The following is a 14835-nucleotide window of genomic DNA, read 5'->3' as shown; positions in this document are numbered from 1 at the left end:
GCAGCCTATGCTGGGCAGGGAGGTTCATGGCCTAGTCCCCTATTGCCCAGTGAATGACAGTGAGCCCCAAGCCCTGAGTTCCTGATCTTGGCCTTGGCCCAGAGGCAGCTCTGCGCAGTGTCCTCTTCTGTTATTTACTGCACTGCTGGGTTTGGGACCCCTGGGTGTTAGTTTACTTTCTTCTTAAGAACTCAGTAGTCTTTGTTAGAGTATATTTGTTAAAATTAATCCAGTGCCTGAGCCAAGCATTTCATAGCTGGAGGGTGTTTAAGAATATCTAATCCACTGCTTGGAAGACAGTTTTATCACCCCTGAATTTCAGAAGGGAGAGGCGGTGAGAGCAGATCTGTTAAAGAGTTGTTGACATGTGTCTGAGGCATTGACTTGCCTGACCCCATGTGAGCTCCTGTGTGCCAGGAGGTTGAATGCTGGCCTGCATTCCCTCTGGGGGAGTGGGGCCGAGGTCCTGTGTCCTGAGGGAAACCTAGTTAATCACGTGGAACATGCCTCAGGATTCCTTTTGTGTTTTTTAATGGAGCCCCACCTGCCCCTTACTTCCTCTTTTATTGAACAACTCTTCCTACTCACTGATTGAAGGTTGCTAACTGTTCACATTCCCCCAAAATTGTTTAAGGTCAACTTTCTATCCCATGATGGTCATGTGACTGTTCTGCGACTGCTCCCTCTGTGATTGTCCCCTGACTACAGACTTACCTTCAATGTCCCTATGCCATATAAAAGTGCATGGTGTGTGAATAAACTCTGTGCACAGCAGCATGGTTCGGTCCCTTTCTGCCCACCAGACACTGTGTCCCTGGTCTCCTATAGAAGTGTATGGTGTGTGAATAAACTTCGTGCATAGCAGCATGATACGGTTCCTTTCTGCCTACCAGACACTGTGTCCCTGGTCTCCTATAGAAGTGTATGGTGTGTGAATAAACTTTGTGCATAGCAGCATGATACGGTTCCTTTCTGCCCACCAGACACTGTGTCCCTGGTCTCCTATAGAAGTGTATGGTGTGTAAATAAACTCTGTGCATAGCAGCATGGTTCGGTCCCTTTCTGCCCACCGGACACTGCGTCCCTGGTCTCCTATAGGAGTGTATGGTGTGTGAATAAACTCTGCACAGCAGCATGGTTTGGTCCCTTTCTGCCCACCGGACACTGCGTCCTGGTCTCACTGAATGGCAGCAGCCACGGGCCTTGGAGTTCATGGGTCCTACAGTGCTTGCACTTCAGCCTCTGCTCCTTTGGGTTTGATGTCAGTACTCTTCAGGGGCCAGCTGTTCTTTCAGGCTCTTTCCTGTGTGTATCTTGTTGATGGCAGCTGAATATTTTCAAATGGATCACTACAACCTTCCCTGTGTGCTTGGCTCTGAACTAGTTAGTGCTTTGAGCCCATCGCTTGTGAAGCATGACTCATGATGCTTCTGTGTTGGCTTATAGCTACAGCAGTATATGCCTGGGCCACACCATTCATTCAGGTCCTGCTGGTTACCGTGTGTTGGTCATTTACACAGAAGGGAGCAGTACACTAAGCTGCTATTGCAATTGAGTCTTGTGGCAGCCTCAGAAACACATCGAAAAAATACTGTTCCTGGAAATCTGTCCTACAAGAGTAAAAGGGCACGGAGTCGTTGGGTACTGTGCTTCATTCCTGTAATCCTAGCTACTTAGGAGGCTGAAATCTGAGGTTCACAGCTTGAAACAAGGAAAATCCCAAGCAGGAAAGACCTGAGACACTTATCTCCAGTTAACCACTTCATAGTTGGAAATGGAGCTGTGGTGCAAGTGGTAAAGCACCAGCCTTGAGCCAAAAACTCAGGGACAACGTCTACAACCTGAGTTCAAGCCCTCGGACCAGCAACAACAACACAAAGTGCATAGTGTCTGTGGGTGTTTTCCATGGTGGCAGAAACCAGCACCTTTGCGTCTCCTTAAGTGAGGAGCTGTCCCCTGGCAAATGCTAGCGTGGTGTAGTGCCGTGCGCCTGTCACCCAGCACTTGTGGGGCTGAGGATGGAAGGTGGAAAGAAAGTGTGAGCAGGTTAGGCTGCTTAGAGAGACCTTACCTCTAGAACAGAACAGATTGTGATTTTATAAGGAACATTGACTGTACCTGCTTTTGTGAGAGGTACTAGATGAGAAGAGCAAGATGTGGGATGTCACCTTTCTTACTGGGAAGTACTAGGGGCTGTCCCTCAGCTCTTCAGCTCAAGGCTAGTACTCTACTGCTTGAGCCACACCACCACTTCTGGTTTTCTCGTGGTTCATTGGAGATAAGAGTCTCATGGACTTTTCCTGTCTGGGCTGGCTTTGAACCTTGATTCTCAGATCTCAGCCTCCAGAGTAGCTAGGGTTATAGGTGTGAGCCACCAGGACCCAACTAGGGTTTTCAATTCAGCCTATGGCTTGGAGATGCTCTACTGATGAGCCATGGCTTCTGTCAGGTCTGCCCAGGGACACCTCCCTCCCTCTTGGTTAAGTTTCCACCCAGTATCTGTTACCTAGGTAACTGGCAGACCTGGAAGCAGTCACCTTCCCCTCCTGCTAGGTCACATCCTGGGGACCACCTCTGGTCCCCAGCCTCCCATCTGACCTTACACCTTTCCCCCACCTGGCCACACCTCTTCCAGTCCCTGGCGTAGATAAGTTCTGGCCCAGGGATGGGTTGCCCCCTTTCCTTTTCAGTCATGCCTCTCCATCATGGAGTCCTCCGATCTCAGCCTCCTGAGTAGCTAGGATTATCGGTGATCGCTGCTTGAAAATTCTAGTGTTTAAAATTGGAAACTTCAAAGCTGGTCTCCAGTGGCCCTCGCCTGTCATCCCAGCCACTCAGAAGGCCGAGACCTCAAGATCGTGGTTCAAAGCCAGCCTGGGCGGGAAAGTCGTGAGACTCTTATTTCCAATTAACCACTCAGAAAACCAGAAATAGCACTGTGGCTCCAGTAGTAGAGCACTTGCCTTAAGCAGAAGAGCTGAGGAACAGTGCCCAGGCCCAGAGTTCAAGCCCCACAACTGATGAAGAAAAAAAAATTGTGAACTTCATTAACGAAGAACTTTATGATTAGGGTTTGCCCTTTTCAGCTCTTAGAACTCACTGTTCGGCTTAGGCTATAAGGGTCATCTGGTAGAGAACAGATCATGCTGACACGCTGTGTCTTTTGCACAGGCATGGCGACTTGTTGTTCCTGTTTCCCTCAAGCCTTGCTGGACCCTCATCAGAGATGGAGACATCAACCTCACTGGGAGTAAAGCCTTTTATTCCCAATGTGGTGGAGGACGAGATTGATCAGTACCTCAGCAAGCAGGATGGGAAGATTTACAGGAGCCGAGATCCACAGCTGTAAGTGCTCTGTAGGGCTCGATCCTCCTGTGGTCTTTTTATTTTTTTAAATTTTGAGACAGGGTATTGATATGTACATTCAGCTGATTTTGAACTCTATTCTCCTATCTCAGCCTCCTGATGGTTGGGATTATAGGTGTGTCCCATGTTACCTGGCTTTAAAACGTTAAAGGATTTACCATCTGAGTGCTCTTGACAGCTACATTTTCACTTTTTTTTTTTTGACTAGACCTGGTGCTTGAACTCAGGCACTGTCCCTGAGCATCTTTTGCTCCAGACTAGTGCTCTACCACTTGAGCCACAGCACCACTTTCGGCCTTTTCTGTGTATGTGGTACTGAGGAATGGAAACCAGGGCTTCTTGCTTACTAGGCAAGTACTCTACCACTAAGCCATCTTTCCAGCCTTATCTTTTTTTTTAACCTCCCACATGCTAGTTAAAGCAATCTATCAGTGAGCTACATCCCTTGGTTATGATGATGTTAAATATGTTTTATGTTGATAAATATCCGACGATGTGGAAATTTTGAGTTTGACCTTTTTAAATTTTTGATCATGGGGCTTGAACTCTGGGCCTGGGTGCTGTCCCTGAGCTCTTCAGCTCAAGGCAAGGGCTCACAGTGCCACTTCTAGTTTTCTGGTGGAAGTAAGAGTCTTATGGACTTTCCTGCCCAGGCTGGCTTTGAATGATATTCTCAGATCTCAGCCTCCTGAGTAGCTAGGATTACAGGTATGAGCCACCAGCACCCTGCCAAATATATCTATATAATGTCTATATCTGTCTGTCTTATCTATCTATCTATCTATCTATCTATCTATCTATCTATCTATCTATCTATCTATCTATCTATCTATATCTATCTATCTTTTTTTGGTCGGTTGTGGGGCCCGAGTGCTGTCCCTGTGCTCTTCAGCTCAAGACCAGCACTCTACCAATTTGAGCCATAGCACCACTTCTGGCTTTTTCTGCTTATGTGGTACTGAGGAATCGAACTCAGGGCCTCATGCATGCAAGGCCAGCACTCTACCACTGAGCCACCTTTCCAATTCCGGCCATATATTTTAATATTAAATTTCATTTCACCTTATTAGTTGGAACTTTAAAATATGTTCTATGTAAAATGTTTTAGAGTATACACATATTAAGAGATTTGAAAGTTGTCCAGCGAAAGTAGGAGTCTTAAACCTGTAGACTATATCTTCAAATCTTCTGACCTACATGGCCCTCCAGCCTCTAGGCAGAGAAGAAGCAGGTGAAGGGAATGGTATTTGGGTATCTGCCAGTGTAAGAACTTGGTTTGGCTTCTTAGTAACAACAGAATGAACGTGGCATCTTGTACTGATGTGTACTCTTTTTTTTTTTTTTTTGGTCCGGTCATGGGCCTGAACTCTGGGCCTGGGCGCTGTCCCTCAGCTCTACCACTTGAGCCAAAGCACCACTTCCGGCTTTTTCTGTTTATGTGGTGCTGAGGAATCGAACCCAGGGCTTCAGGCATGCAAGGCAAGTGCTCTACCACTGAGCCACCTTCCCAGCCCCTGATGTGTACTCTTTAGCTCTCCAGTGAATGTCTTATTTGCAAAAGATGTTGCTCCTTTGAATATCCACTTTTGACCAGGTTTATGTGAAACGCTGGTGCTGGTGTACAGTTTTATTTTAGAATATTTGTAATTCTTTTTAAAGAAACCAGTTGAAGATGTCTGAATTTATAATCAGTCATGCAAAATCATGTGACCAAAACCTATTTGTCTCTGTAGTGAGAGTTTTTTTTTGAAAATGCATCATTCTGTAAATTTGACAGGGCGCTGACATTGAGATATTTGGATCCCAGTTGCTGCATTAGCAACTTCTGTGTCTTAGATGAAAGAGCCACAAATGTTCAGCCGAAGTTGGCGTGGAGCCACTCAGTGGTCATAGCCATTAGCTGGAATGTCTCTTCCATTTGCAGCCCCTTCTGGGGATTTAGCACCCCCTTTCCCTGGGCGTATCTGGGCTTTTGTGGCTTCATTATAAAGTGTGTGTATATGCATGTGCACGTGTTAATTCTGACTTGTCATCCATATAGCTTGCGTCCTACTTCAGAAGGAGGCATCTCTGTTGTATTGAAATGTATAACTCACACACATCTAAGAATTCTGATCCCATTTAGGGTGGGGTCTGATTGATTGAGCTTTTGGAGGATCTGCAGTTTGACATTGACATTTCCACCATCTTCACCCTCAAACAATAAGCATGCCTCTGTTATACATGTTAATGTTCTTTTCTGTATCTGAAAATGTCCAGAGTCCTTAGAGATAAGCGTCCTCCAGAGTGTGCATGACATAGGCTTATTCCAAACATGGGTGGTTCATACGCCATTCTGGGTTTTTTGGTTTTTTTTTTTTTTGCTATTTCTATCTTATTGGCTTTCTTATTAATTCCTCTCCCCTACTCCAATTCCAGGGTTTGGACTTGGTGCCTCACACTTTCTCTTGATTTGTTCCCCTCTAGTATTTTGCTAGTTAATTGGAGATGGACTTTGTTGCCTGGACTGTCTTCAAACCTCAATGTTTCCACTATCAGCCTCCTTAGTAATTTGGGATTACAAGTGTGAACCACTGACTATTATCATTTTACATTTATTTAAATGGGCTTGAAATCTGTCTTTTGTTGTTGTTGGAGGTTAAATGCAGGGCCTCATGCGTCCTAAGTATTGCTTTTACTTTTTTTTTGTCAGTTGTGGGCCTGAACTCTGGGCCTGGGCGCTGTCCCTCAGCTCTTCAGCTCAAGGCTAGCGCTCTACCACTTGAGCCACACTGCCATTTCCAGCTTTTTCTGCTTATGTGATGCTGAGGAATTGAACCCAGGGCCTCATGCATTCAAGGCAAGCACTCTACCACTGAGCCACCTGCCCAGCCCTACTTTTACTGTTTGTGTCATCTTATGCAGTTAACAACCTTGAACTATAGCTAGGCATAGTGCGTCCTTCTTACATCAGAACTGGGGAGACTGAGGCAGGATTCCAAGTTTGAAGGAACCTGTACTCTAGATGGAGACTGTCAAGAGGGTAAGGGGAAATTGGATGGATAGCTAGATAACTTCTCAAGAAATCACAGATTTGATATGTTGGTCACTTTTTTTTTTTTTTTTTTTTGGATCCGGTCATGGGGCCTGAACTCAGGGCCTGGGCGCTGTCCCTCAGCTCTTCAGCTCAAGGCTAGTGCTCTACCACTTGAGCCACAGCGCCACTTCCGGCTTTTTTTTTTCTTTTTGCTTATGTGGTGCTGAGGAATCGAACCCAGGGCTTCAGGCATGCAAGGCAAGCGTGCTACCACTGAGCCACCTTCCCAGCCCTGTTGGTCACTTTTTATAGTACACATCAGATTAAATATTAAAACTGTTATAATAGGAACATTCATCTTTATACCACTCTAAAAATAATTCATTAGTAGAGAAATTCTTTAGTGAAGAATAATATACATTTTAAATATGCAAAATGTTGCCAGACGGCAACAGAAAAATAGCCTGAGTGTTGATGTGCCTCTCTTCTGCTTGTGTTCTCTGCAGATGCCGCCATGGCCCCTTGGGAAAGTGTGTGCACTGCGTTCCGCTGGAGGTGAGTTTGCTGAGGGCCTGCCCACTCAGGACCTTGGCTGCTGACTCCTGAGTCCCTGCATGTGGGATGGCGAATCAAATGGTGTTTTCATTGCTTCAGCCTTGCTTCCCCACTGGTGCTGTTAGACAGCACCGAGGCTGAGCAGCCTTCTGGGGGGATTATGACGGGCTAAAGCCTTTGTGGTGAAGGGCAGCTGTACCCTGTGCTCCCAGCACAATCCTTTCAAAATCTGACACAGAGCTGGGCCAGTGGGTTCATGATTGTCATTGTTTTGGTTTTCTGGACCCTGTGATTAGTCTTGATGAGTTAGTTACTAACCAGTAGCAGGGCTGGCAGGCCAGGCCAACCTAATTTTCCTCAGGCAGCTGTTTGAGTTTCACCTTTTACTGTGTGGGTTTTCTTTGGCTTTGTCTTTGCCAGTACTGGGGCTTGAACTCAGGACCTCACATTTGCTTGGTTGGCATTTTACCGCTTGAGCCACACTTCCAGGTGGTCTATTTTTGGTGCCAGTAATGAATGGGGCTTGAACTTAGGATATGCAGTTCTCACTTACTTTCCTTTTTTGTTTGTTTTTGGTTTCTGTTTTGTTTTTTGGGGACTGATCCTAGGGCCAGAAGGCAGGGCCTGTCTGTGGTCCCTGAGCTTTTGTACTCAAGGCTTATGCTCTACCACTTTGAGCCAGAAGTCCATTTCCAGCTTTTTGGTTGGCTGACATTGAACCATAATCCCAGATCTCAGCCTCACGAGTAGCTAGCATTACTGTCCTTATGATTATAGGCGTGATCCACCTCCACCCTTAGTTTACTTGACTTTTTGCTCAGGGCTGGCACTCTGCCACTTGACCAGTACCTCCAATCTGGCATTTTGCTGGCTAATTGGAGATGGAATCTTGCAGACTTTTCTGCTTAGGCTGGTTTTGAACTGTGATCCTATAGTTGACAGCCTCCAACGTACCTAGGATTATAGACATGAGCTGCTGGCATCTGAGCTGGCCTGGCTTTTGCTGGGCATTATGGAGATCGCTCTTTTTTTTTTGGGATGGGTCATGGGGGCTGAACTCTGGGCCTGGGCCCTGTCCCTCAGCTCTTCAGCTCAAGGCTAGTGCTCTACCACTTGAGCCACAGCGCCACTTCTGGCTTTTTCTGCTTAAGTGGTGCTGAGGAATGGAAGCCAGGGCCTCATGCATACAAGGCAAGCACTCTACCACAGAGCCACCTTCCCAGCCCTGGAGATAGGTCTTGTGCACTTTTTTTCCTGGCCTGGCTTCAAGCTTAGCTCTTCCTGAGTAAAGGATTATAGATGTAACCCACCAGGGTCCAGTGCTCCTGTTCTCACATGCTGGGCAAGCACTATACCTCGGAGCTATATCTTCAGGCCTCTTGTGATTTATTTGCGAAGTTCTTTTGGAACTTACTTGGCTTGAAAACACTTTGTATTTAATAGGGATTAGTCTTAAGAAGGTAACTGGCTCACATAGAGAAACTTGACTTGTGAGGAAGCAGCTCTGTCTCCTTCACTGCCCCATGGATGCTGACTGTGGGGCCTCATCTGCTCCCTTGTGTAGCAGGGTCCTTATGCCTCCTGTCCTGGCCAGCCTAGGACTCTCACTTCCTGTGTGTTTTGGCAGCCGTTCGATGAAGACTACCTGAATCACTTGGAGCCTCCTGTGAAGCATATGTCCTTCCATGCGTACATCCGTAAGCTGACTGGAGGCGCTGACAAGTAAGAGCTACTGGGCACGGGCATGGGAAAGGTAAAATCAACAGTGTACAGAACCTTGGAATCTTGGATGCTAGGTTGTTTTGCGAGTAGTTCTGTTTGAATTCAGGGCCTTGTACTTGCTAGGCAAGCTCTGCCCTATATTTTAGAAACATGGAGGAGAGTCTGTGGCAGATGCTCTGCCTTACAACCAGAGTGAGCCACCAGTACCGGGCTTTTTCCAGTGTCTATTAGTACCTCTGGTTGACTAATTTTGCAATTCTTCAGCCTCCTGTCCTGGGGTTATGGGCATACATCATACATCATCATTTATTTTGATTCTTTTAATCCACTTGGAATGCTTATGTGGCTTTTTCAAAGTCTACATCTCTGCATACACCTTACTAAGAAGAAACAGGGCTGGGAATGTGGCTTAGTGGTACAGTGTTTGCCTAGCATGCATGAGGCCACCCTGGGTTCCATTCCTCAGTATTACCCACATACACAGAAAAAGCTAGAGGTGGTGCTGTGGCTCACGAGGTAGTGTGCTGGCCTTGAGCAACTAGAAGCTCTGGGACAGTGCCCACGCCCTGAGTTCAAGCTCCAGGACTGGCCGCTCCCCCAAAAAAGAATAAGACTTCAGTTATAGCTTTATAATTGCTGTCCATCTGTGACATAGGAAGGATAATTGCTGTCCATCTGTGACATAGGAAGGTAGAGGACACTGAACCTAAGTCAGCAGCTTTTTTTGGACTTTGCCTAATGGTATCTCTCATCCACTCCCTTACTCCTCCCCCCCCATTCTGAAGTGATTTTTTTTTTTTTGGGTCAGTTGTGGGGCTTGAACTCTGGGCTTGAGCACTGTCCCTGCACTCTTCAGCTCAAGGCAAGTGCTCTACTGCTTGAGCCACAGCGCCACTTCTGGTTTTCTAGTGGTTTATTGGAGATAAGAGTCTCACGGACTTTCCAGCCTGGGCTGGCTTTGAACCGCCATCCTCACATCTTAGCCTCTTGAGTACCTAGGGTTACAGGCGTGAGCCACTGGCACCCAGCTTGAAGTGATTTTTTTTTTTTTGGGTCCAGTTGTGGGGCCTGAACTCTGGGCCTGGGCGCTGTCCCTCAGCTCTTCAGCTCAAGGCTAGCGCTCTACCACTTGAGCCACAGTGCCATGAAGTGATTTTTTTTGTGGTACTTGCGGACTTGAATTCAGTGTTTTACTCTTGTTGGATAGGCACTGTACCATTGGAGCCACTCCTCTAGGCCCTGAGATGACTTTTTGTTGTTGTTGTTGGTCTGCTTGAACTCTGGGCCTGGCTGCTGTTCCTCAGCTCTTCAGCTCAAGGCGAGTGCTCTCCTACTTGAGCCACAGTGCCACTTCTGGTTTTCTGGTGCTTCATTGGAGATGAGTCTCACAGACTTTCCTGCCCAGGCTGGCTTTGAACCAAGCTTCTCAGATCTCAGCCTCCTGAGTAGCTAGGATTACAGGCGTGATCTACCCGCTCCTGGCTCCATGGCACTCTCATCTCTTATTAATCACTCTGGCTCAAGTGGTAGAGCGCTAGCCTTGAGCAAAAGAAGCTCAGGGACAGTGTCCAGGCTTTGAGTTCAAGTCCCAGGACTGGCCAAAAAAAAACCCCACACAGGATGAGATGTCTTCTTGGTGATATAAGTTAGATCAGTACAGTTCCAACGGTGTTCAATCATGTTAGGGTAGGGATAGGGATTAAAAAACCATGTTTCTACGGGGTAGAGTCTCAGTAGAAGATGAATCTGAACTGTAGACTTTCCCTGGACTTAGCAGTAGAGTAGTTTTAGCACATTTCCTGGCCTCTGGCCCGTAGGAGGTGTCACCTGTTCCAGTGCTCTTCAGCTTCCAGCTACTCTTGGCTGTCATCGCAATGGCTCAGTTGTTTCTCTCCTAACAGGGGGAAGTTTGTTGCCCTGGAGAATATCAGCTGTAAGATTAAGTCAGGATGTGAGGGACACCTCCCATGGCCCAATGGTATCTGTACCAAGTGCCAACCCAGTGCCATCACACTGAACAGACAGGTGAGATGTCCTTGATTTTATTTTCATGGCTGAGAAATTAGTTTTGTTATTTGGTAGGGAGGATGTAACTTGTATAGTTTTTTTTTTTTTTTGTCGGTCGTGGGGCTTGAACTCTGGGCCTGGGCGTTGTCCCTTAGCTCTTCAACTCAAGGCGAGCGTTCTACCACTTGAGCTACAGCGCCACTTCCGGGAGGATGTACCTTGTTTGTGCATAGAAGACAAGTGCTCTTCCATTGAACTAGATCCCCCAGACTGTTGGCTTGTTTTTTAAAAAAAGTGGATAAAAGCTGGATGTGAGTGGCTCACACTTGTCGTCCTAGCTACTTAGGGGTCTGAGATGAGAAGATCACGCTCGGAGCCAGCCCAGGATGTCTGTGAGACTCATAACTCCAGTGAGCCACAGAAAAAGCTGGGAGTGGCGCTGTGACTCAAGTCACAGAAGGAGCAGAAGCAGCCCAGGAGCAGCACCCGGGCCCAGAGCTCAAGCCCCAGGGCCGGCCTAAAAAAGTAAATAGGCTGGATTCAATCCCCAGTATTGGAATCTGTAGAGACCAGATAGTAGACATTTTGGCACGGTTTGGTAGAGAAAAAATAGATTGGATTGAATGTTTTCATTTAGTCCACGTTGTTAACTCTACAGAAATACAGACATGTAGACAATATCATGTTTGAGAATCACACTGTTGCTGACCGCTTCCTTGACTTCTGGAGAAAGACGGGGAACCAGCATTTCGGGTACTTGTATGGACGGTACACGGAGCACAAGGATATTCCCTTGGGCATCAGGGCTGAAGTGGCGGCGATTTATGAACCTCCTCAGGTATGGAACTGCAGTGCAGGATTTGTCATTTTCACATACAGATGTCTGCCTGTTGTTTGGAAGGCTGTGTGAGAGGAGCTTTTCATTTCCTGACACATAATTGCATATAATTACGTATTCTCTCTCCTGCTGTGTATGCACACAGATCTGTGCAAGGGCACACATTCATTTTCCTTTTTTCTTCTTTCTTTCTTTCTTTTTTTTTTTTTTTTTTACCAATCCTGGGGCTTGAACTCAGGGCCTGGGCACTGTCCCTGGGCTTCTTTTGCTCAAGACTAGCACTCTACTACTTGAGCCACAGCACTACTTCTGGCTTTTTCTGTGTATGTGGTACTGAGGATTGGATACAGGGATTCGTGCATGCTAGGCAAGCACTCTACCACTGAGCCACTTTCCCAGCCCTTTCTTACTGTTTTTTTGGGCAGGTCTTGGGGCTTGAACTTGGGCCTGGGTGCAGTTACTGAGCTTTTTTGCTCAAGGGTAGCAGTTTGCCACTAGAGAGCCACATTCCTTCCTCCTTCTAGCTTTTTGGTGCTTAATTGAAGAGATTTACAGACTTTCTTCCCTGGGCTGGCTTTGAACGTGATTCTCAGCTCTCAGCCTCCTGAGTAGCCAGGATTAAAGGCATGAGTCACTATGCCTGGCTCTCAACATTTATTTTCTCAATACTGTACTGTTGTATTTCCTAAGAATAGAAATATTCTCTGGCATAACTCGTATGTTTACTGGCTTGAGTATGCCAAGCAAATACAGGTACACGCTTTGTCTAGTGTAGTGCGTTGCCATGGCCAGCACTGGGGGCGGCACCGGGGACAGCTGCGGTAACTCTTCGCTGTGGTCCTGCCCTGTCATCCTGCAGAGCAGGCAGGAATGAAGAGACTTTCAGGGCATGACTTGTCATCTAGAAGACAAGTGAGGTTGCTCAAGCTGTAATCTTAGCTAAGATTGGTTTGATAAAAAGTTAGTTGAGAAGGGCTGGGAAGGTGGCTCAGTGGTAGAGCGCTTGCCTTGCATGCCTGAGGCCCTGGGTTTGATTCCTCAGCACCACATAAGCAAAAAGAAAAAAGCCGGAAGTTGCACTGTGGCTCAAGTGGTAGAGCGCTAGCCTTGAGCTGAAGAGCTGAGGGACAGCGCCCAGGCCCAGAGTTCAGGCCCTACGACCGGACCCAAAAACAAAACAAAAAAAAAAGGAGACTCAGCCGGGCGCTGGTGGCTCACACCTGTAATCCTAGCTACTCAGGAGGCTGAGATCTGAGGATCGCGGTTCAAAGCCAGCCCGGGCAGGAGAGACCGTGAGACTCCTATCTCCAATAAACCACCAGAAAACCGGAAGTGGCGCTGTAGCTCAAGTGGTAGAGCGCTTGCCTTGAGCTGAAGAGCTGAGGGACAGCGCCCAGGCCCAGAGTTCAAGCCCCACGGCCGACAAAAAAAAAAAAAAAAAAAAAGGAGACTCCAAGAAAAAGTCTGGGCACTGGTGCCTCATTGCCTGCAAACCTAGTTACTCAGGAGGCTGAGATGTAGGTTCATGGTTTAGAGTCAGCCAGGGCAGATAAGTCTGTGAGACTCGGACCTTTAGTTATACACCAGAAAACTGGAAGTGGAGCTAAGATTCAAGTAGTTCATTGACCTTGAGCAGAAAAGCAGGGACAATGCCCAGGCCTTGAGATCAAACCCCATGACCGGCCTCCCCCCCCCCCCCCCAAAAAAAAAAAAAAAAAAGAGGAAGGTCAAAGGAGAGGGGGTGGGGAGGAAAAAGAAGAAAAACATGTAACTGAACTAGCAACCAGCCTCCTGACTTCCATCAGCATCAATGGAGGCTTGAGAGTGTGGGAGGAAGGTGTGCATTGAGACCGTTGACCCCTGATGCCCACCTGTTCATCTTCCCTTAGCCCTGTGCTACTTGATTTTGTTTTGTTTCTCTGATTAAGCCTGAGTTTGAGATTTGACCTGTCTCCTGGGGGGTAGTGTTCTCTATGAGTGACACCCAGCAGAAGAGAAAGTGGCTTGCTATTTTGTCAGAATTTGACTAACTTGCAAAGATATGTCCCATGAATATAACTCCGTTTTGGAACACCCGTGCTGGAGTTTCTGCTTGGGATGCTCCCTATTTATAATCCACACTTTGTACTTGTGAGTCCAGCCACAGCCATACTTCATCAAATGCCCCAGCTGAGCACTGTGTCTGTTGGTGAGCAAGCTTCAATCCGAGGTGCCTATTTATTTCTAGTTCTGCTGTGGCCCTGAGTGTCATCCTTGCAGCTGCCACTGGTCTATAGAGTTCATTTTCCATGGAAGACACATTCAGATGAACAATAGAGATAGTTTTCCTTTGTCCTGCAGAACCACACTCTCACCCAGCCTGCAGCCAGGGAGGGAAAGCCTTGTGTGTGCAGCGAGGAGGCCAGTAGGCCTGTAGGCCTGGGACACTGAGTTGTGGTGGAGGGAGTGAGTCCTGGCTCTCCCAGTCCTGCCCTCTGACTGCCTTCTCCCTTGATTCCCAACAGATTGGCACACAGAATAGCCTGGAGCTTCTTGAAGATCCAAAGGCCGAGGTGGTGGATGAGATCGCTGCCAAACTTGGTCTGAGGAAGGTAGAGGGCTTTTGTCCGCCATGTGGCCTTCGGGGATCTGGGCTCTGTGGCTGGGGTGTGGAGTCTTGGGTGTGGGGGTAGGGCATAGGTCAGGCATAGGCTAGACCTTCGCATGTGTTCATTGGATGCTGATAGCTTGTATAATCCTTGACTCAGTGAGGTGGGAATATTTCCTTAAGTCTAAATTCATGGCTATGCGGGGGACTCATACCTGGACTTGTAGCACGTGGAAGGCTGAGGCAGAAGGGTGGAGGCCAGGTATTCAAGGCCAGCCTGGGCCACCTTGTATGACCCCCATCTCGCAAAACCAAAACCAAACCAACATCAATAAACGGAGTAAATACATCATCCCACCCAACAGCATCTGCCAGCCACAGCTCCTGAGGACGCAGCGAGGCTGTGGCAGGGCTCACCTCCTCCTCACCCAGTCTGTCTGGTGCCTCCATCACCCTTCAGCCTCCTGCTCATTAATTTGGAATCTGCTTGACTTATGGAACAGTTAGAAGGCAGGAGGAGAATTATTTTTCTGAATGTTGACCTTGTTTTGTCTCATACCCTCTTTTTTTTTTTTTGTCAGTCGTAGGGCTTGAACTCTGGGCCTGGCCGCTGTCCCTCAGCTAGTGCTCTACCTCTTGAACCACAGCACCACTTCTGGTTTTCTGGTGGTTTTACTAGAGATAAGAGTTTCATGGACTTTCCTGCCGGGGCTGGCTTTGAACCTCAATCCTCAGATCTCGGCC

The 14835-nt window shown here is 47.4% G+C and overlaps 1 protein-coding gene across 1 annotated transcript in view; it reads left to right on the top strand.

Annotated features, from left to right (window-relative positions):
• The window catches only part of Nploc4 (NPL4 homolog, ubiquitin recognition factor), a 64937-nt gene that overhangs the window by 16393 nt on the left and 33709 nt on the right, over nt 1-14835 (top strand). The window contains exons 4-9 of the mRNA XM_042669983.1: nt 3172-3345; nt 6889-6937; nt 8565-8659; nt 10561-10684; nt 11325-11504; nt 14009-14095. Of these exons, the coding sequence (XP_042525917.1) occupies nt 3172-3345; nt 6889-6937; nt 8565-8659; nt 10561-10684; nt 11325-11504; nt 14009-14095 (709 nt within the window). The remainder of the gene's footprint in view (nt 1-3171; nt 3346-6888; nt 6938-8564; nt 8660-10560; nt 10685-11324; nt 11505-14008; nt 14096-14835) is intronic.

Source organism: Dipodomys spectabilis, unplaced genomic scaffold (genome assembly GCF_019054845.1).
Source record: "Dipodomys spectabilis isolate Male_0828 unplaced genomic scaffold, ASM1905484v1 ptg000512l, whole genome shotgun sequence".
Taxonomy (NCBI): domain Eukaryota; kingdom Metazoa; phylum Chordata; class Mammalia; order Rodentia; family Heteromyidae; genus Dipodomys; species Dipodomys spectabilis.
The sequence above is the reverse complement of the archived record's forward strand: the minus strand, read 5'-3'. Positions and strand labels throughout refer to the sequence as shown.